General features: G+C 44.3%; 1 protein-coding gene across 1 annotated transcript; it reads left to right on the top strand.

Annotated features, from left to right (window-relative positions):
- Positions 1 to 8,767: 8,767 nt before the first annotated feature.
- LOC134404091 (matrix Gla protein-like) lies at positions 8,768 to 14,674 on the top strand. Its single transcript, XM_063134665.1, has 4 exons — positions 8,768 to 8,914; positions 10,926 to 10,949; positions 13,155 to 13,227; positions 14,484 to 14,674. The coding sequence occupies exons 1-4, from the start codon at positions 8,848 to 8,850 to the stop codon at positions 14,611 to 14,613; spliced, it is 294 nt and encodes a 97-aa protein (XP_062990735.1). The 5' UTR covers positions 8,768 to 8,847; the 3' UTR covers positions 14,614 to 14,674.
- Positions 14,675 to 21,600: the final 6,926 nt, after the last annotated feature.

Here is a 21,600-nt window from a genome sequence, read left to right as displayed (position 1 = left end):
TATTGAAAACAGCTAACAAAATACTTTGGATTGGATCCAGAACATAAGAGCATAAAAAGAGCCATGCTGGATCAGACCAAGGGTCCATCTAGTCCAGCACTCTGTTCACACAGTGGCCAACTAGCTGTCGACCAAGGACTAACAAAGCAGGGCATGGTGCAACAGCAGCCTCCCACCTATGTTCCCCAGGAAACTGACATTAATAGGGCAAGTTAGGCATGACTAACTTAAACTCTATTGATTTCAATGGGGATATTCACACAACATGTTCAACTCAATGGTTGAGTGTGGGCGGTTGTTGAACCACGGATTGTTTATTGAACCATGGGTTAGATGTTGTCTCAACCAAGGACATTTTTGCAGGGTCGCCTGTTAACCATGCAGTGTGACTTGTTAACCACCCTGAACAACCCAGCAACAAACCATGGGTTCTCAAGGTGGCTTGTTTGAGGAAAAATAAGCCACATAGCATTGTTAACAAGCCACCCTGAGGAAAATGTCCTGGGTTCTGACAACATGCGTTCAACAACAACCCACAATCAATCCCTGAGTGTGGGTTAGCATTATTATTATTATTAGCATTAGCATTTTTATACCGCCCAACAGCCGAAGCTCCCCAGGTGGTTCATGTTGTGTGAACCCAGTCAATGCGTCTTCTAAAACCATGACTAAATGTGGATCCAACCCTATGAATTTTAGGGGCTATAGACAGAGTTCTTTCACAGAGTTAGTAGCCTCAATCATAGGGTTGATATGCCAATATGCTAAAGTCGTTGGGCATATTCTCATATTCACCATAGTCTGTCTAATAAACACACTGTGGGATAATGGTACTGTATGGGATCTGTATGGGATCCTCGACAAGTATCTGTCGGGGATGCTTTAGGGTGGATTCCTGCATTGAGCAGGGGGTTGGACTCGATGGCCTTGTAGGCCCCTTCCAACTCTGCTATTCTATGATTCTATGATTCTTACCTCTGTAGGAATGCTGAAGAGTATATTGAGTGTATGCACATGTCATAGTACATACCCTTTCCACTTAAAAAAAAGCAGTTGTATGTGTGGTGCTGGACGGTTGGACATGGAATCCCACTCTCTGCCACAACATTGCACATTCATTACATGTACTTTGAAAAACGTAAGATTTCCTGTGACCTTCATAATGACCATCAGTTATAATCTTACTCATAATTGACTGGTTTTGTCAATCTTTTAAAGCTTGTCTCCCATTTCAGGTCAAATTTCAGGCTAATTTTGTGAAGTATATGAACTCTCCAAAGCATATTACTCTTTCGTTCAGTTTATAATAAAAATTATTATACTTTTATTCCACTGTTCTCCCAAAGAACTCAAGGCATGCTCCTGCTCCTTTATCCTCCTAATGACCCTGTGAGGTAGGCTACGCTGAGAGATAGTGACTAGATCAAGGTCACCCAGTAAGCTTTGTGGCTGAGCAGGGATTTGAACTTGGGTCTTCTCAGTTCTGGTCCAACACACTTAGGCTCTCAATGGGCTCATGTTTTTAGGTTTCTGATCTGACTGAGGGACAGTCATTGTCCAGGCTTTCCTCAAGTGGCCATTGTTTTGCCTCCAATGGATATCCCAGTCACAAATATATGAAAAGGCCCCACTGCACCACAATTGGCACCCAAACCATCTCAGTCCATTGATGGTGATGCAGGACGTCACTAAACACTAAACTGTATGATAAAGATCAGCTCCACTGTTTGGCAATAGACCTGCAACTACTTCCATTACATGCTGATCTCTGACATTATGATCAAGAATTCAGATCAAGCATGAGGCTGGGCCCAGGAAACTGGAAAAGGGTTGGAAAGTCCAATGGCAGGGCCAACAGATAGGCAAAGAGTCTGGTAAGGAGTCATGGGAACTAGACAATCAAGTACTGACCCTGTTCAGATGACACGCTAAGCCACGGTGGTTAAGCATTTTGAGTTAAACATTATGGCATAGCGTGTCATGTGAGCCATTCCTAACCATGGTGCCTAGATAACCATGTTTTTAACAATCTCACTAACCATTTACTACAAAAGGGGTAGTGGCCTAACCATGGCTTAGTGTGTTGTCTGAACAGGCCCCATAAGTCTCAAGGAAGGCTAGCAAGAGCTCTGATAAACTGAAACAGCAAGTAAAAGAAAGGGTGTGTTATGGAGTTACTGATTTTGCATAGGGTGGCTTTCCCTATGACCATGTTGGCTGGGGATGATGGGAGTGGTGGTCACATCTGGGAAACACCTGGTTGGGGAAGGCAGGGTTAAGAAATATCCGCAGTTCAAGATGTTACAGACTAGGTTGGGGTAGCATGACCACATTTCTTCCTTTGACGTGGAGGAGAGCTCCATCATCTATAGCTCCTTCATCTAGACTGGTGGGTTTTGAACCTCTTTTAGCCAAAGCGTCAAATTCTATTTTGGAGAAGTTCTCAGGAGCCACATCCCAGAGATGGGCAGGACCAGAGGCAAAAGGTCCAGGACAAAATACCCCAACACGTCAACATCTTTTGGCTTAAATAAAGCACATTGCCAGTAACCAAACCTTAGTAGAACCATTTCAATCTTTGTGAATGGAGGTGGAGGTGGGGAACTGCTGAAAAGGTGGGGAACCACCAAACAATTGTTGGTCAGGGGGAATGGAGTGGCTGCATAGGGAAACCCAGAGGGCCAGATTAGGGCTCTAGGCAGGCTGCATTTGGCTCCTGGGCATGAGGTTGTTCCCCCCTGGTTTAGACAGCAGAGTTGCCTGATTCTCTTTCAGAGAATTCAGTCCTTTAGAGCAAGATATGTATTAGCTCATATTTCCTTTACTGTGAACGAAGGCAGGGGCAGACAGGTCCAGAGCAAAACAGGACATTTCCCAATGAGCCTGACAAGGCAAAGACGGCATTGCCATCAAAAGTCCCATGACTATGATAGAGATCTTGTGTAGGTTTCTGTGGCCCACACTTCCCTCTTCAGTACCTGGTCCTAGGACCAATGGTTACTTACCATCCCTGGTAGAGTCTCCAGGTCCACGCCCAAGTGCCTGACCCACTTCTGAACTGAGAGACTACTGAAGTCGTCTCTTGTACTTGCGGCACACTGCGCAAGCACCAGTGGAGGACAGAGCAAGATATATGTACGGGAGGAAAGTACACACATGTGCGGGAGAAGCAGCTGTCCCCAGTGAGAGAGTGAGAAAGAGGAAGGGCAAGAGAAGTGGACTTTGCACGCCCAAGAATTGTATGTTGAATTAAGTTGGTCTTCCCAACCTGATGCCCTCCAGATGTGTTGGACTGCAACATTGGAATGATGGGAGTTGCAGTCCACACATCTGGAGGGGGTTGTGGAAGACTAAATTAAATTGTAGGTCTATAGTGTTAAATGTTCTAGAGTACCTACCACCATGAGCACCTACCAGCAATAGTACATATTAGGTTAAAAAAAGACTTTCTGAGTACTACTCGAAGGTACCTGTATGTGCTATTCTGTGAAGGCCTTTGTGACTGCCAGCCCAACCTAGGATGTTCCAATGACTCAAAGCCTTTGACTCTCAATAGATAGAGCTATACTGTGAAACGTTATGGCACTGTAACCAAAGCCACAAATATTTGGACATATCCAGATGAGCATGTTCTAAGAGGCTTACCTTTGCTTCCATCTCATCCCAAACCAAGCAACAACATTAGCCCCCCAAAACCATGTGCAGGCCACCCATGGACTCATTCATTTGCATGAACACAGCACACTCATGTGGCCTGTTTATCAACACCAAAGGGATGGGCACAGCACCAGAGCTGGTGTCCAGACTTAAGTGATTATGTCAATATATTACCATCCCGCTACTGACCACAGCAGTTTGGATCCCTTCCTTTAAACGTGGTGATGCTAAACACACAGCAGCCTTTTACATTTGTTAAATATGTGCAATGTCAACTATTTAGGCCTTCAGCCTACGGTAGGTCCCTTCGCAAATATTGGAAAATATAGTAGCAACATGAACAGAGGCAAAACCACCCAGGGCTGCATGGTATTAAATTCTTAACGTCCTGTGAAGGCCATAAAGCAATTGGCCTTATAGAATGGAAATGTTGGCATTTTATAAAGAGACTTTTGAAAGACTCACATTATGGGAATCACATCACCCACTATAGCGCCCAAGTCAGCTCATGTAGGAAATGAATGGGGGCCAAAGTTTCTGAAAGGGTTCTTGATGTTGCTTCTCCATCATGCACGTGCACACAGGCTGTACATTTTGCCATCAGGGTCAAGTGCCAAGTCTTATAAAATCACCTATTCACAGACAGCACGACTGGAAGATGCCATTTGGAAGCAACTGGAATTTCTGCAGTAGTTAATCAGCTCCACATGAATCCCAAGTGTTCATCATGAACTGTGTGCTGTAAACGTCCCAGTAATCTCAAAAAGGGGTTTCTCTGAAGAAGGTATCCAATTGTTCTACCTATTATGATACAATATCTTTCTAGAAGAAACCTAAATTTAGAGCCAATGTGGTGTAGAGGTTGGAGTGTTGGACTGGCACTCGGGAGATCCTGGTTCTAGATCCCACTTGGTTGTGAAGCTCACTGGATGACTTTGACCCAGTCACTGGCTGTCAGCCTAGCCTGTCTCAATGGGTTGCTGTGAAGATAAAATGGAGAGGAGCAAGACCATGTAAGTCAGCCTTGGGTTCTTTGCAAAAACAGGCAGATATAAATGTAAGAATAATGTAATATTAAATCATGTTCTCACATGTCCACCACATATGCATGATGCCATCCCCTCCTTTACCACATTTCCAGCACATATCCCTGGAATTAGAATATATTTTGGTCAATATGCCAACAATGTAAAAATATTTAACTGACACTCTTTTAAGTAAACACATCATGAACGCGCAGAGTCCTTTTGTAAGTATAACTTTCCAAACATATTCAGGAATGTCAAAAACTAGCCAAGTTGTTTGCATGAAAAACAGCAGCAATCTGTCCAAAGAAAGAATGTGCAGGGCAAGCAGCTTATTCTACTGCAGCTGTGACGATTACAACACACCATATATTTGGCACCGGAACGTGCTGCGTATGAAGTGATTAGAGGGTTTACAAACTATATACATTTGGCACGTGGAGTATGGCGAGTAAAGAGAGACATGATAGAGGTGTACAAAACTATGCATGGTGTGGGGAAAATGGGTAAGGAGATGTTTTTCTCCCTCTCCCATGATACTAGAACTCGGGGTGGTCCCATGAGGCTGATTGGTGGGAGATTCTGGACAGATAAAAGGAAGGACTTCTCCACACAGTGCAAACTATGGGATTCACTTCCACAGGATGTAGTGATGGCCACTAATTTGGATGGCTTTAAAAGGGGATTGGACAAATTCATGGAGGAGAAGGCTATCAATGGCTACTAGTTTTGACAGCTAAATGTTACCTCCAGTATCAGAGGCAGTATGCCTATGTACATCAGTTGCTGAAGAACATGGGTGGGAGGGTGCTGTTACCCTTGTGTCCAGCTTGTGAACAGAATGCTGGACTAGGTGGACCTTGGTCTGATCCAGAATGACATTTCTTATGTTTTTATGGTACTGTTGCTATCAAACTCCAGCAAACCGGAATTTGGGTGTAATTTGGGAACAGAACATACTCAAATCTGTGGTAAGTTATGCCCTATATCAGTCTTCCCCAAACCAGCACACTACAGATTTCTCGGACTACAATCAGGCCTGCTGGTTGGGGGATGATGTGGGGTTGTAGTCCAACACATCAGGAGGGCACCGGCAGATATAGGATGCCCTATAGCTATATCCATGCCACTTGGTGGCCTCGCTAGACCTCTGGGTGCTGACATGCACTGATGACATTGCCCATTGGTGTGGTCTGTGAAAAGACTGGCATACATGGTATGGATTGAGAACTTCCTCTAGCTTCCATGGGTTCTTCCCAGAGAGAAGGGGCAGCAAGGAGGGCCACACTTCTAGTACACGTGTATTGCCTGCCCAGCTATGCTGAGGATGGGATTTACAGTCTCAATGACACCACATGTCCCTGAATGCATTGTGAGTGTGAAGGAGTATTCAGAGCCTTTGCAATGTTGTGCTCTACATGGTGAGCAACCTCCACCATCCTCAGAATGTCTCCATGGGGAAGGTGAGGAGCATCTCATTCATATCTCCTCTAGTCATTGGTGCTTAGAAGCTTTTGCAAAAGCCGTGGGTGGCGTAAGGCAATGGAGGGTTGCATACTTGAGCCATATATGCCCCGTTTTAGGTTCTGGAAATTCTGTGGAATCCATCTCAGATGTTTGCCCAGGGGAGGAGGGGGCAAAGGAAGGAAAGGACTGATCCACAGAATTTCTCCAGCAGGTTTCAGACATTCTTAAGAAGGGGAGAATCAGGTAACAGTATTGGTGCAGGAAGATACCCCAGGAAAAGGTAAGGCTTGCTTCAAAAAGTGTGACTGGAGAAAGGACTTAGATGAGAAACAAGGTGTTTGGCTTGATAACTAGAAAGTGGCAGATTGGACCATTACGGCAAAAAGTACAGAGCTGGAAAACAAAAGAAAGAAAGAAAGAAAGAAAGAAAGAAAGAAAGAGGGATGGGGTGGGGTGGAGGCTTATAGAAGGTGACCAGAGAAACAAAGTAAGAGGAGATGAGGGAGGAGAGCTTCAGATATCAGGAATAAAAACACACTGAAAAATTACATGTATGTTGGAAGACTCAACTTAAAGAATCAGAGATGTGTAGGGCTTTGCAAAATGACAAAAGTGAATGGTTTAGTTGTCATATTTTAAACTCGCCATATATATATATATATATATATATATATATATATATATATATTTCTTTCCAAGCCTATCTAGAAAAATCATTAGTATGTTTTGAAAGTCATTCTTTGATCAAATTTCAGGACTCGATTCCCTTTCTTTTGGAAAGGGAAATGGCTTCTCTTTGGAGGTCAAAAACACTGCAGAACATGAAGCACTCAGATTCTCAAGTATGAAAGTCTATGATGTAGATGCCTCTTCAGCTTTCTGACTTGGAATAATTAAAGCAACCTTCCCCAAGCTGTTCCCTTCCAGATATGTTCAACTACAACTCCCATCATCCCCAACCAGCATGGCTGGATGTTTGGGGTTGTAGCTGAACACATCTGGAGGGCACCGGCTCGGGGAAGGCTGAACTAAAGACTCCAATGCCCAGCTTTTTCCTTGTGAACGTCTCTCTCTCTCTCTCTCTCTCTCTCTCTCTCTGTGGGGTGGGGGTGGGGTTGCTGCCTTCTCTGCTAGTGAGGGCTCCAAGCCATCCATCCACCCTCACCTGGGATCATGTGTACAGTTCAATTGCTGGGTAGCATGAAGTGATTAACTAAGCAAATTTCTCCCAAGTATTCAACGATTACTGGGGCCAACAATGCATTGCAATCCAATGTTAACAGGATATTTCCCAGAAAGTGAAAAACCCACCGATTTGTTAAAAGCCTCATGTCTCCTTGGCTAAGCGCCTTGAAATCCAAGTACAAAAGGGGAAAAAATCCTTTGCCATTTTATGACATGCAAATTATTTCAGAAGAACAAAATTTTGATCCCAGAAAGTGGGGGGTGGGGGCAAAAGTAACAATGGGAAGATTAGAACCATTCCAAAATAAAGACAGGAGGAATCATCATCAGTTTGTCATAGAGCAGTGATGGTTGGGACTGGCCCTCCTATTAGGCAGAGTGAGGCAGCTGCCTCAGACAACTGATGCTGGGGGTGGGGGAGCAGACGTGGATCCTGGAGCTATGTGCCTTCCAATGTGGCGGAGGATGCAGGCTCAGTCCCAGTGTTGAATCCATATTCAACTGCCAATCTGTTCAGCTTTTGTACTTGGAGCGGGGAAAGGGGCCATCTAGTCCTTTGCCTCAGGCAGCAAAAGGTCTTGGGTCAGCCCTAAGGATGACCAGAGCTTATGGATATAGGGGTTGTAGTCCGAAACACCTGGTGGGCACCAGGTGGCCTGCCCCTTTGTTCTTGAGAGCCACTCCGTTCTCCAGTCAGTGATCCAGTTCAGGGCCCAGAAGTGTACTTTGACATGCAAACTGACCCCCTCGTAAGTGGTCAGGCGCCACATTAAAGCTGGTGCCAGGCCCCTACCTAGCACTAAGAACATTGCAATTATGGAACACAGGTACTGAGGCAGAGCTGGGGACATTGCTAAGAACTTCCCCATATGACCCCACCCATTTCCGTGCCATGGCAATTTTCAAAATCAATAGCTGGCAACCCTGTGCTGAGGATGTTTTTCCCTGGCGTGGTGAAAGTGGTTGAAAGAAGCCACCCAGGAAATGGTTTCACACAAACAGCTGCTTGATGATCGACAGAGTGGCTGGGCTTCCAAATTGGTCCTGGTCACCCACGCTGCTACATCTGCAGCAGTGCAGCTGACCAGGTCCCACGAGTAACAAAAGATTGAAGCGATTAGTTATCATATCTTTTTACAGCCTGCCAATCTGAAGATGCTTTGGGCCTTCCGTTGTCTTCTCTCTCTCAACCCATGTGGAATTGCTCCTCAGCAGGATGTTTGTCATCCTGTTATTTCATTTTCTTTGAAAGGCCTTTGTGTGCCACGAGCCTTTGGCCTAAGGCAGATGTGCAAATGGCTGCCAGAACCAGATGTTGTTTGACCCAAATGGAAAATTTGGAACTGGAATCAGGACACATGGCTCCGTGTCAGGCCCTGCCTGGCCAGGGGCCCTGCTCTAGTTCTTCACAGAATATAAGCTGTTGCCGACAGGCAATCACTCCCTAGAAGTTGCAGGATCCTTCCAGAGAAGCTGAAGCCCTAAGAATAATTTTCTACACAATTAGGAGAAGATGGGAAAACTGCTGATGCTGATGCTGTTTGCCTTGGTCCTGACAACGCCCTGCTGTTGTGACGGAGGTAAGGGAAGACGACGTGCAGACAACCGATCCATGATTTTTCATAAACGTTCACAAGTGGCAGAGCCGAGAGTGGGGCTTGAAGTCCAGGTGAAAGGAGAACAAAGGAAAGGGAGAAACTGTGGCAATTTGCCTCAGCTTCCCCTCCCACTACAAATGTGGGTGGTTTTTTTTGCCTCAAGTCCTTTGCATATCACAGGCCCCTGCCTGGCCAGTTGCTCATGACAGCTCCACACACATATGGGTCCTTATAGGGGGGCAGCAGCAAGGCCTTCAACATTTCATTTGCCTGAGGCCTCATAAACCCTCTGGGTGGTGAGAGACAAAATATGTGTCTTTACTTTTAGGAACAGAATCACAGAAACCCTTTTCTCAAACTCACTTGAAACCTAATGGTGTGGTTGTCGCCAGGAACCCAACTGAATGGATGAGGTCCCACTGTAGTTGAGGCCCATATTAACCCCAGCAGTGAAAGTAACATGGGCTGGGGTTTTGGTGGCAATTATGCTGCTAGGATAACATGTGAAGTGGACTTCCAATGACAACTGACAAAGGGGAAAGCTAAGCAACACACTTAAATTGGTTGTAAATCAGTTTAACTGTTATGGCTCCCCCTCAAAGAATCCTGGGGGCTGTCTAAATGTCATCTTTGCCCAGTGGTGGCTGCGAATTGGTGCTGCGTCAGTTATATGATGTAGCTGCCGATTCGCTGCCACCATGGGGCAAAGAGACGAAGGTGCGCAGCATCTGACCTGTTGGAGCGAGTTCAGCACGGTTCTTTTGCTGTCTTCCAGGGTGGGAGGCGGCCTCCCATTGTGTCAGGATTCTCTGACACCACCCTGCAGTAGCAAAAGTGCAGGGTTTTCCTAAAAGTGGGGTAAACTGGTGCCATCAAAACAGCCCCCTGGGTTCTATAATTTGGTGAGGGTACTGAGAATTTCCAGTTCAAGATCTGTAGCACCCCCTTCTCCTGAGCTACTGTTTCTATGTTTCTCTGGGGTGAGAGAAAGACCATTCAACCAGTTTCAGTCTGGTGCTGTAGATATGCCCACGGTTAGTAGCTGCTTATATACGCTTTAATCAGGCTAAGTGTATGTAAGTGATGAACTGTTTAAATACGTATACAGATGCTTACATAAGGACAGGGGATAGGTCCTCCCCTTTGAATAATCCCTGGATAATACAGAAGCAAGTCTGAGCTATGAGTTAATTTCTTCAGTTTAATTTGTACATTCTGTTGAATAAAAATATTGAGTAAATAGAATAGTGTCATCAAAATTTGTCTAGTCCAATTATCCTCACAAATGAGGATAACCTGACACAGATTTTATATCTGTCAGGTTATTGACCTATTTTCAAAATATGAATATGCTACGGGTCTACATCCATATCACTTAAGGTGTTTTTGGATGTTGTTTTTTCATAGAGGGAACAGTGAAGAAATGAACAGGGTTTGGTGGACTGAATCAGATCCACAGATGAGGCTGTATTCCAAGACACCACAATGCAGATAGATGTTTCTTTCTTCCATAGTTGTCGCCAGCTTTAACATTTAGGGGACAGAAGCAAGGATATGATATAGAGCCAGCAATACATGATCATCACTGGCATTGTGCTTTGGGTTCAACTGCCCCACTAAACATTTTAGTGAGGCTGTTCAGGAAATTGTTTAACGTAACATTCCCCAACCCGGTGCCCTCCAGGTGTTTTGGACTACAACTCCCATGATCCCTAGCTGGCATGGCAAAGGAACATAAACTGGGGTGTGTATGCTATTGTGCTCATGTTCTGCTTGTGGGCTTACCCATGGGCATTGGACACACTGCTAGGGATCATGGGAGCTGTTGTTCAGCATGTTTGGAGGGCATCAGGTTGGGGCTGGCTGGCTTAAACAGTGCAAGTTAGCTTACCTACAAAATAAGAGGGGAAAGACAAGAGGGTGGGTGGAAGAGGGACACAAACTCCATTGCAGGAGGCCAGGTGACTCAAACTGGCTTGTCTATGTTTTTCAGATATGAACAGGGCTGTGGATGAAGGTGAGTAATTGGCAAGAATCTCATGTGGTGGGTGGGTGTCTTCATGGGGCAGCTCCGACCCACTTTCCTGTAAACCCCATGGCATTGCAGCTGCAGGGTGGGGACAGTTAAAACCCATGGCAGGAGGAAGCGTGGGCTTTCTGGCAGCCATTCAGGTTACCAGGCCCATCCCCTGCCTTCTGCCTGGCTTTCCTGCTCTTCTGACAACCAATCACTGGTTGCGATCGGCCCCAGAAGCTGAAGCAAGGTCACTACTGACAGATGGTGGATAGACAGTGGTGACCTCACAGTAAAAGAAAAAGTTGCATTAAGTCTGCAACTTTTAAAACCTGCAGCTTCAGGAAAGCCTCGTGGTTGATGAGAGTTGGCGGCTGCATCATATAACTAACACAGCACCACCGCACAGCCACCACAGGGTAAATAGGGATGCTCTGTCTCACCCAACATTTCAAATACATCCATCCTTTTGATAAACAGATGTGGATTTTTGCTGCATCTGTCTGTTCTCCGTAGATTCCCCGTCACCATATCTGTCAGGGTTTGCCACATGCTTTTGGGTTATACACAGTTGCCTTGTTGGGGAAAATGTGACCACCCTAGCCAAGTTTAGGGTGACAAGTCAAGTTTGTACATTATCGCAAGTGATATATGTTTGGATTTCTCCAGAATATGGGGGGAACACATCTTAGGGGCTTGGCTTTCCCCTACTAGGTTTGTTAGATGTCCATGGGTATGGGGAGCCCCTCTTTTTGCTCTCTTGAATCTCTTACCTCACACGTGGAAGCCAATTATGATGAATACTACTGCTATTCAGGCTCCTTCTGGAATTTCTCAGAGAGTCAAATAAAGTGGAGAAACTGTAAAAAGACGTCTGTGATTTCTGGCACTTCTTAAACTGATTTTCAAAAACACACACATTCAGGTGTTAAAACAGACCTGGCAAGAACTCAATTTGGCAATTAGTCCCGCAGTGAATAAGGCCCCTGTTAGCTAGACACCAGGGCGCTTCCTTGCTGGCTGGATTGGTAGAAGTCTAAGAACATGGGGTAGTCATGTTAGTCTGTCGCAGCAAAACCAACCATCTTGTGGCACCTTAAAGGCTGATTTATTATGTCATAAGCTTTTGTGGATTGGAGCTCATTTCATCAGATGCCATTTGATGAAGCAAAGTCAATTCAAGATAAGATTCTCTGCCTTTAAAAGGAGTGTGGCAGTGGTCTGTGTTAGAGGACATGACCGGAATCACTTCTTCTGCCACTCAACTAGAACTGAAATGAATTTGCTCTCCCAAATTCTGCTTGGTGAATACTGATGTTGAATATTTCCCAGCAGCTCAAATGTTCTCTGACTGTTAGATGTTTATATTTGACACCCAGTGATACTTTGGTTCCAATGTTTGGTTCACAATGTTTAGTAGATAACATGAAATGATACTTAGTATTTGACAGTATTGAAAGCTGATAAGCAATGTCTGGGTCCCTCAATCCTCCAGAGATTTTAAGGTTGCAGGGATTGCAGGAAGGCGTGGAAACAGTTCTATCAGTGGAAGAACTTCATTGGATTCCACCTTATGTAATCACAAATGTAGCCTGGGGAAATGTTATTATACCTTTATTTATCATCTGTAAAATTACCTTTCACTAGTAGGGAAGTTGGGAAGCTAAACAAGTTAAATGTTGTAAAGCACTTTGCAGGGTGCCACAGTAATGTCAAAAAGTGCTAGATCGATCTCTGTGACAATGGGAGAGAAAATCATTCCTGGTCCAGTAACTAATAAGAGAACTAAAAAATCTCCAATGGGCTCTAAAAGAAAATCTCATCAATGGCCATGAGAAATTTTCTGAAGCTCCAAAGACTAGCTATCCTCCTAGCCTACAGCAGCAAGATCACAAAAAGTATTTAGGTAATGTGGGGTATGACCATTCATAGGTGACAATGATCTGCTCCATTTCCAGAACTGACCAAGGATTCTTCCATTCATAAGCCACTAACTGGATGGTAGGGAGAGTATGGTGGCCTGGATGGATACTTGGTAGTGAAAGGCCATACCTTAAAAAGGATCCCAGGGTTATCCAAAGTACTTATACCCTCAAACAACATCCTGGATCTTGGGCACAATGGAGATTTTAGCTTCAGAAATTGTTTAGCACTTGGTGCAGAGAAGTTTCTATATTCTCATATTGTAACATTCTATGTTCATAATAGGGGTTAAGATAGACCATGAAACAGCCAATGCCTTTGTGAGACGGCAGAAGAGGTCTTATCCATATTACGAAAGGTAAGAGTATCCTGTTTTGGAAAATAGGAATGCACAGGTTGTGGAAAACATCGAGATGCCGGCCTGTGTAATTCCAGTTTCACTGATAGAAAAAGAAAACATTCGTATTGGAAACAAGTGGACCTCCCTTCCTTCAAGAACACAAAGATAACATTTCCCACCAAGGGCCAATTTAAACATGTTTATGAGGACATTCCCGGGAAGTGCTTATCTCTAGCGACAGCCAATGCAGATGATGTAACATTTTGAGTAGTGCTTGTTCTGTGTGTGCCAGCCCAAATGCACACTGCATCTCCACACAAGTATCAGCAGATGGCAGGGACCTGTTGCACTAGCACGGAGATGCTGCACATCTTTGGGCTGACAAATGTGGGAAGAATATTTTTAAAATTATGGCCATTATATGACTGCTTTTGTCTCTGGGCTGGCTGAGTGTACCCCTCAGGGTTCCATTCTGAGCTCTACTACCACACAAGCAGACCAGGCCCACAGAGTGGTGCCAGTTAACTCTCGTCTATTTTGATGAATACATTCAGCAATTCATAAAGTTCCTTACACCCCTCCCACCTGTTTCATGTGGTCTCCTTAAGGTTCAGAGTAGTGCTGGCCTCTCAACCCTTCCACAATACAAGCCCATATTTCCTGCAATTCTGCAGCACCTGGTTTCACCTATAGTTCTGTTGCGAGTTTTCTCTGCACATCCTGCTCTCGCCCTACACCGACGTTTTGGGAAGCCCCACACGCTTCTTCCTTCAAATATTTCAGCCTGCGGCATGAGACCTATCTCTGTCTCTTTAGCTCTGCCTCCTCTCTAGCTCTTTTGGCATATTTCTTCTCTCTAACCTCTAATGCTCTTCTCCTGAAATCTTGAAGCCATCAGCTATACCATCCTTTCTAGCCTTGTTAATCCTTTTGTGGGATCTTTTTCTTCCATGGCTTGGGCCTACCAAGCCCCCCTCCACTTCTGATTCCCCAAGGATCTGCTCGTTGGGGTTGCCCCACCAATCATCCTGCCCTTGCCCCTCCCTTGTCTGTGTTCTTCCCCATTCTGTCCTACTTCCCTTGGGATCCCCTCTTCATTGTCCACAGCTGCAAATGTGTGCAATGAAGTTCTGACAACAGTTAAAAACAGTTACTACATTTTGAAGTAAGTGAACTCATACACATTGCCATCTAAAGAGGCGCCTCCTGTAAGACCATTAAGTCCAGAGTCTAAAATTGCCTAACAGCTGCTTCTCCCTCTCTCTGTTCTCCAGGTACTATGAAATGTTCAAGTCACCACTGGAGCTGAAGCAAGAGCAGTGTGAAAACTACGCACCCTGTGACTACTACTCTGAATTAGTGGGCTTTCATGCAGCGTATCGCCAGTTCTTTGGAAACGTCTGAAGTGGACATTTTGTGTTCTCACCAGGCAGAGGGCCAAAGCAATTGGGTGAGGCGGGGTGGGGCAGGGGAAGCAGAGGGGTGGGTGTGGGTGGGAAGGACATCAGGCAGATTCCACTTCACGAGCAACAGGCTTAACAGCAATATTACGCAACCTGTCTACTTTTGAAACAAGAAATAAGCATTTGTGCACTCCATTTCTGAGGAGCTGTTCTGCCAGTAATTAGTTTAATAACTTGCAACATTTGTTGGAGGGAAATTGGCATTCTATGGCAAGGGGGGCAGGCAGGGGCAGATTGGTTAGAGCAAGAGTCTCCCAAGAATTATGGAGGCTGACGATTACTTCTGCGGTTGGGTTTCCTGGTAGACACCTTGGAACAAAATCAGTACCCTGTAGATGTGCTATACTAAACTTTCTCACAGTTCAAATTTTGGCATGAAAAAAGGGATTTTTTTTTTAAAAAAAGCACTCCAAATGCAGACTTTTTGTGCTAGTTTGCTGGAGTGCTGCTTCTGTGCCATTAAAAAGCATTCTTCTTTCTAGAATTAGTGATTTTGTTTCATTGAAGCCAATTAGATTTTCTAGGTGATGTTACTGAGTGCAAACAAAGTTAATTAAATGAAAGCATTGCCCATAAGCTTCATTTGTCCACTGCATTGCTGTCACCCAGCTGAATTATTTAGCTACATGGGAAACTCTTTTACAAGGGCTTATATTGAACTATCAAGACTGGCTGCTCACAGAAGCTTGTGGGTCCTTTACATGACATCGTCAACCTCCTTTATCCTGCTTTCAAAAACATCAGACGTAACATGGTAAGGGGTGCTATTCTAATCAATCAGCTGTGTGAAATGTCAATGTTTTGCTATAATTCAGATGGTGCTGTGTAATGGAAAAGATAAAAAAGGGTGGTTTTAATTCCATTCAACACAAGTCACATGTCCACAGTGTAAAGGAGCCCATCGTAATCCTGGAAGGAAATTGGAAGTAGAAAGCCCTGGCCAGAACGCTGGATTTCAGCCTCGTTTGATGAACGCCGCATTGTTTTGGAAGAAAGTTGATTAAACAAAATGGCACTGAAGCAGCAGCCAAATTGGCTGCAACCCGGCCAAGGATGTACTGGTTGCATTTTGCTGGGGACAGGAGTACCAAAAGGGAGGCATAGTTTCATGAATGGATACTTTCATCCTCTTTTGTTTCCACTTGAAAAATCAGCAGAACAGAAGGGGCAGTGTGCATGTATGTGTGTGCATGTAAAAATAATGAAAATTTCATGTTGAATCAGTTCAGCATTGCCCCATATAACAGGAATTTAAAAACTCATCCTATTTCATGGTTTATTCCTCTTCAGTAGTTTTGAAAAGAATAAAGTCCTCTTTCCTGTCACCAGAATTCCAGAGAAAAGGGGAAAAGGAGAAATTCACATTAAACACAGATATATTTTGCCTCCCCACCTGCAAAACCGCAAGGCACGAACACTGCAGAAAAACTTACAACTTGCAAAGTTTTTCCCATCAGTTGCGACTAGAAAAATCAGGTACACACCACCCATGATCCCCTCCCAAGTAGCTGGGAGGGAAAGCACCATCTCTTTCTTCATTCCAGGTGAAAGGAACTAATTTTGTTACATCTCACCATGAGTGGGTGGGTGAGAGTGAGAACGAAGTGCACACCAAGGGAAGAAAAAACCCAAGTAATTTTGTTGGGGTTCTATGTGTGTAAAAACTAGTTTGTGGCACTTGTACTGGCAGCTGCAGCATCCCATCTCCAAGTTCCCTGCTCGAAGGAGAGATGCACAAACTTGCTAGTTCTGGTTTCTCTCAGCTTATTTTTAAGGGCTAAAACTGGAAGCTTGAACTCTGAGCCTCTCTCCCCGCCAGCTGCACATTGAAAACTCTGTTTCACTTTCCGCTCCCTTCTTCTTCTTCTGGATCTTTCACAGATATCTGCACAAGTTCAGTTACAAGGACTATCATTTTCCTTTTGTAAAATTGTGATTCTGAGGAAATCTCATTCTGCTCTAAATTAGGCATGACATGGGATGCACACTGATAAACAAAATGCACAAGTCTTGATCACACTGCTTGTATTATTTTGATAAATTTGCTATTGAACTTCTGAATAAGATGATCAGTGAACAGTGTGCCAGAGGTGACAATGCCTGTCCCTTTTCCTGTATAAAATTATATTAGGTGAATAGTCGTGTTTTGAATGTATTTGTCCTGTGAGATACCCTGTAGATTTTGCTCCCCTGTGCGGCTGCAACCATTTCAGGGTAGTCATGCTCTTCAATCTATACTGAGGGCATGGTCCTCACTGGTGGAGGGATAAAAGCTTACAAGTAAAGGTGTTTGATTAGGTGTCATTGATGATTCTTATCCTTGAGAAAACTGATATTAAATAGACTCTTTTTGCTACCTAACTTGTTATTGCTGTTTTGCTGCCACCGTATGGTGATTTCTTTTAGTGAATAAGGTAGAGCACAAAATGTGGATATAATTTTAGAATACTCTTGTAAAATTTCTAATTAAAGACACCGTGGAGAGCTTTGCAAGTGCTTTGGGGAGCACATGTTCCCAGACCTTGGTATTTCTTAGTCCTTTGTTTATGATGGGGTTGTCACTTGGCTAGTGTTCCATGTAGCATTTCTGAAACGAACAGGTCAAGTGTTCTAAAGTCTTTAAATCCCAAAGTGGCACGTATTTTCAGTATATGCTATCTCAAACTTGCATTTAGCTGTTTACCCATGGCAATTCCTTACACACAGGTCACTTGTCTAAGGCACCAAATGGTCTTAACAGAAAGGTACACATGAGTAGGAATGTACAAGAATTTCATTTCCGTTCTTTAACAGAAGAACTTTCCCCGTTTGCACCCCTGAATGCGAATGTGAGCATATTTTGTAGGCAAAATTCACACATCCCTGAGCCTGTACTTGTTTTCAAAATGTGTACTTTACATGTGGGTGTGCACTTTAAAAAAAATCTGGAATATATTTCCAAATATGTGTGAAATCCAATGGATAGCAATATTCAAATCAGCACATTTGTCCAGGAGATGTGGATCAGGTTGGTTTGTATCAGAATTTGCAAAAATTAAATTCCACAAGCATGTTCACATGTGAGTGATAAAAGGACTAGGTTTGGGATACTTTTTACCAAATAGCTCAGTATTCCACGCTTCATATTAACTAGGAGGGACCTATCCTAAAGCATGCTACTGCAGTATTCTAGGGACCATCCATTCTTAATATCAATTGAAAGCATGGGGCTAGCATAGTTTATTTCCTGTAAAGGATCATTCCTGAGGTGGTAGTGCATAGATTATGTGCCACTGCATCAATTTATGTGTGCAACCTGCACTACACCATTGATTCTGTACTGACATACTACTGATTTCCAGGATACAGAAAATAGATAATAGCTGTTGTAATCACTCTGCCAGAGGTAGAAAGATACATGGAAAGGGGCCATCCAATGCCTGAGTGTTTCTGTTTAAACATTTTGCTTGGCATTTTAAAAGAAAGAAGTGCAAAGGTAGTGCAAGAGAAACCCTTCTCTTATCTTGGCTGAGAGATCAGAGATAAAGGGGTTCTGCAGCCATCCCAATGCTAGAAAGTTAACCCCTTCCTTATTGCCAATCTCTGCTGAGAGATCAGAGATAAGGGGTTTTTCTTGCTAGTGCAAGCAGGGAAGCCTCTTCATTATCCCCAGTATCTGCTGAGAGATTGGAACGAAAGGGTGTATCTTGCCAACACTAGCATGTCAAACCCTTTCTTATCTTTGATCTTTCAGCAGAAACTTGCTAACACTTGCAAGGGAAGCCCCAGGCAGTGCTGCCATGATTTTTTTGCACGGCCCATTTTAGGGTCTACTCCATGGTTAGGATGAAAGCAAAGAAACTTCTTTACTATGATTACAACTGCGCAGTCATCAAGCAGAACTATGTCAAGTGGTCAAAGGTCTATTACATTTTGGCCCACAAGATGAAGAAATACCACTTGATTGCCCATTGTGACTAGTTTATAAGATGTCAGAAAAAATGGCTTGTATCCATTTTGACTTGGATGCCAAAGTTAGTACAGTGTATCTTTGGTATCTGCTTGTTCTGTTGTTATAGATACTTCTCAATTTGTGCGCTAAAGGATGTGGACAAGATTTTTGGAGGGATGATATCAATCACATGCATGCTTGTTCTTCCTGGCTAAGGTAGACTGATTGAGTGGGAAAGAGGAGTGGTAAATACCTTCTTGGGGGCAACTACCTGGAGAGTAGTTCATCTAGCCTAAAGGAGGTGATGCAAAGACTTTTTTTAAAAACAACAACAACCACCTTCCTGAATATTACTGTGTTGGATAATTTCCAGCTAGTCTCCAATATTCCTTTCTCGGACAAGCTACTTGAACACACTAACATGTGTTCTCAGCTCAGGTTTTCCTGGATGGTGTGGATTATCTAGATCCATTTTCATCTGGATTTAGGATGTTACAGAACAGAGGCAACTTCTGTAATCTTGATGAATGACTGATGCCAGGAACGGCTGGTTCTGCTAGTTCTCTCGATGTCTTTCATTACCATCAACCATATATTTTTTCTGGATCAACTAGCCAGGATGGGACTCAAGGACAACACTTTGTGATGATTCTGGTCCTGAGTGTTTGTTTCCAAAAATGGTGTTGGGGGAACGTCTTGACCCACAGAGATCCATTCTGCACTCCAACTTTTATATGAAACCACTGAGGAAGGTTGCATGGGAATTTGGGGGTAAGGTGTCATAATATGCAAATAGCACCCAACTCTTCCCTTTCCATCACATTCCATGGAAACTGTTTGGGTTCTTGAATTCAATAATGGACTAGATGGTGGCAATTAGACTGAAGCTTACACGAAACAAAAATGCTCCTGGTCAGCAGAATGGCTGATCTAGGAATATAATACACTCCTTTACCACTTTCAAGCACTAATTTAAAAAAGGCTATCAATGGCTACTAGTCTCAATGGCTATATGCTACCTCCAGTATCAGAGGAACATGGATGGGAGTGTGCTGTTGCAGTGTGTCCTGCTTGTGGGTCCCTGGGTCAACAGCTGCTTGGCCACTTTGTGAACAGAGTGCTGGTCTAGATGGACCTTTGGTGTGATCCAGCATGGCTCTTGTTATGTTAAGTGTCCACTGATACCAACAGAACCATCTTTTTTCTCAACTTAATTGCCATGCAGACAGCAGTTTTTAAGGAAGATTGCAGCTGAGAGGAAAGGCTCAGTCATTCCCTCCCATATGCTGCAATACTCCCTGCATGACAATTATAGTTAAAAAAAACCACACCTTTCCATTGGTGCAAAGGAAGATTTTATTTTTTAAAGCCTAGTTGCCATGGTGGGAGAATTTCTAGGAGCATCTCATTTGGGGATGGTAGAGTTAACCTTTTCCTCCCCGTGTGCAGTGACACCCTTCCAAATGACAATTAAGCTTAGAAAGGCCCTTTCTATTGATGCCAATGGAAGTCTTCCCATCTACCCAGCCTGCCCTAAAGCTTAATTGCATGGAGTGGGAGCGATTTTCCTCTAAGAGGAAGAGAGAGAGGGGGGGGAGAGGTAGTGGGGGAAAAATGAATAGGCAAGGAAAGAGAGAAAATGATCTATTTCATCCAAGAACACCTGGGGGGTATCTGCACGTCGTTCTCAGGGCGCTTCTAAGCGACCCCAGTGCGGCCCCAAAGCGATAATGTAACTTACCTGGAGAAGAGCCGAGGAAGAGACGTCCTTGCCGCCGCCACCAAACTCCCTTCCTCACCCGCCGGCGAGGAGAGCTTGGGGCCACTCCGCCTTCTTCCCCCGAGCTCTCCTCGCTGGCCGGCGAGGAGGGAGTTGGGTGGCGGCGGTGGCAAGGACGTCTATTCCTCGGCTCTTCTCCAGGTAAGTTACATTATCGCTTTGGGACCGCACGTGCGGATTCCCCCCTGGAGGTGAGTCACTATCTCATGCTCAAACATTTGAGTCGGCTTATGGTGAAGGTATAAATACACAATTTTCCTAGGGTTGTCATAAGAAATGAAGTAGGGGTGGTTAGAAAGTTGAATGCCCCTGCTCAATTTGTGAGTCAGATAGAGGTGAGAAGTCTAGTCCACCTTGACGAGGTTTGTTGTCTTGATTCTGCTGACATGTGCACCGCCACCCTGGCCAAAATTTAACAGGCAGGCAACTGAAACAACTTGAACAAAAAAGGCCCATCTTCCCCATTTCTGCACCTACTGTATGCTTGATTTTAAAAGCAAAAACAGGTGCAGTCAGTGTGTTGGCACTGTGGCAGCTGCTTCTGCCTGGGATTGTGGGGAGAGGATTAACAAAAAACCCTCAACCTGGCAGATAATTTGAATGCCTGGGAATGATGGGAGTTTCCAGCTGGAAGGAGATGCCATGACATCAAGCTGCTGACTATGCCAACTTTTGCCTCTAAAGGCAAGTGCAAAGTTAGGAAGGATGAGCAGACCATTCATTCAAGTTACTACTGCCTGCCTGGTATGTTTTGGAGGAGGCATGAGGAGAACAAAGATAACGGCAGGAGAAGGGGAATGGAAGAGGAGGAGTGGGATGAAATTGATAGGCATGAAGACAAGGAGGAGGAGCGATTAGTATAACAGGGGCAAGAAAGGCACTAGAAGGGAGGGGATCCGGCCCTGTCAAGGATCCTGAATGAACATCCATCTGCTACTTATGGGCTTTCATAACAACATAAGAAGAGCCATGCTGAATCTGACCAGAGATCCATCTAATCCAGCAATTCTGTTCACACAGTGGCCAACCAGCTACCTGAGGGAAATACACAAGTAGGACATGAGTGCAACAGCACTATCCTGCTCGCGTCCCCCAGTCATTGGTATACAGGGACATACAGCCTGTGACATTATTTCGATATTCAAGCAGCTGTTTGATGGGGCCTGATCTGTGTTTGGACCAAGCAGTGCCCTGTGTGTACTCTTACATTTTTCTCT

The sequence above is a fragment of the Elgaria multicarinata genome, chromosome 9 (assembly GCF_023053635.1).
Source record: "Elgaria multicarinata webbii isolate HBS135686 ecotype San Diego chromosome 9, rElgMul1.1.pri, whole genome shotgun sequence".
NCBI lineage: Eukaryota > Metazoa > Chordata > Lepidosauria > Squamata > Anguidae > Elgaria > Elgaria multicarinata.
The sequence above is the reverse complement of the archived record's forward strand: the minus strand, read 5'-3'. Positions and strand labels throughout refer to the sequence as shown.

Coding starts and splice junctions, on each gene's coding strand:
- LOC134404091 (XM_063134665.1), top strand. CDS start 8,848: ATGGGAAAACTGCTGATGCTGATGCTGTTTGCCTTGGTCCTGACAACG. Junction 10,950..13,154: donor GAACAGGGCTGTGGATGAAG/GTGAGTAATTGG, acceptor TGTTCATAATAG/GGGTTAAGATAGACCATGAA. Junction 13,228..14,483: donor TCTTATCCATATTACGAAAG/GTAAGAGTATCC, acceptor TCTGTTCTCCAG/GTACTATGAAATGTTCAAGT.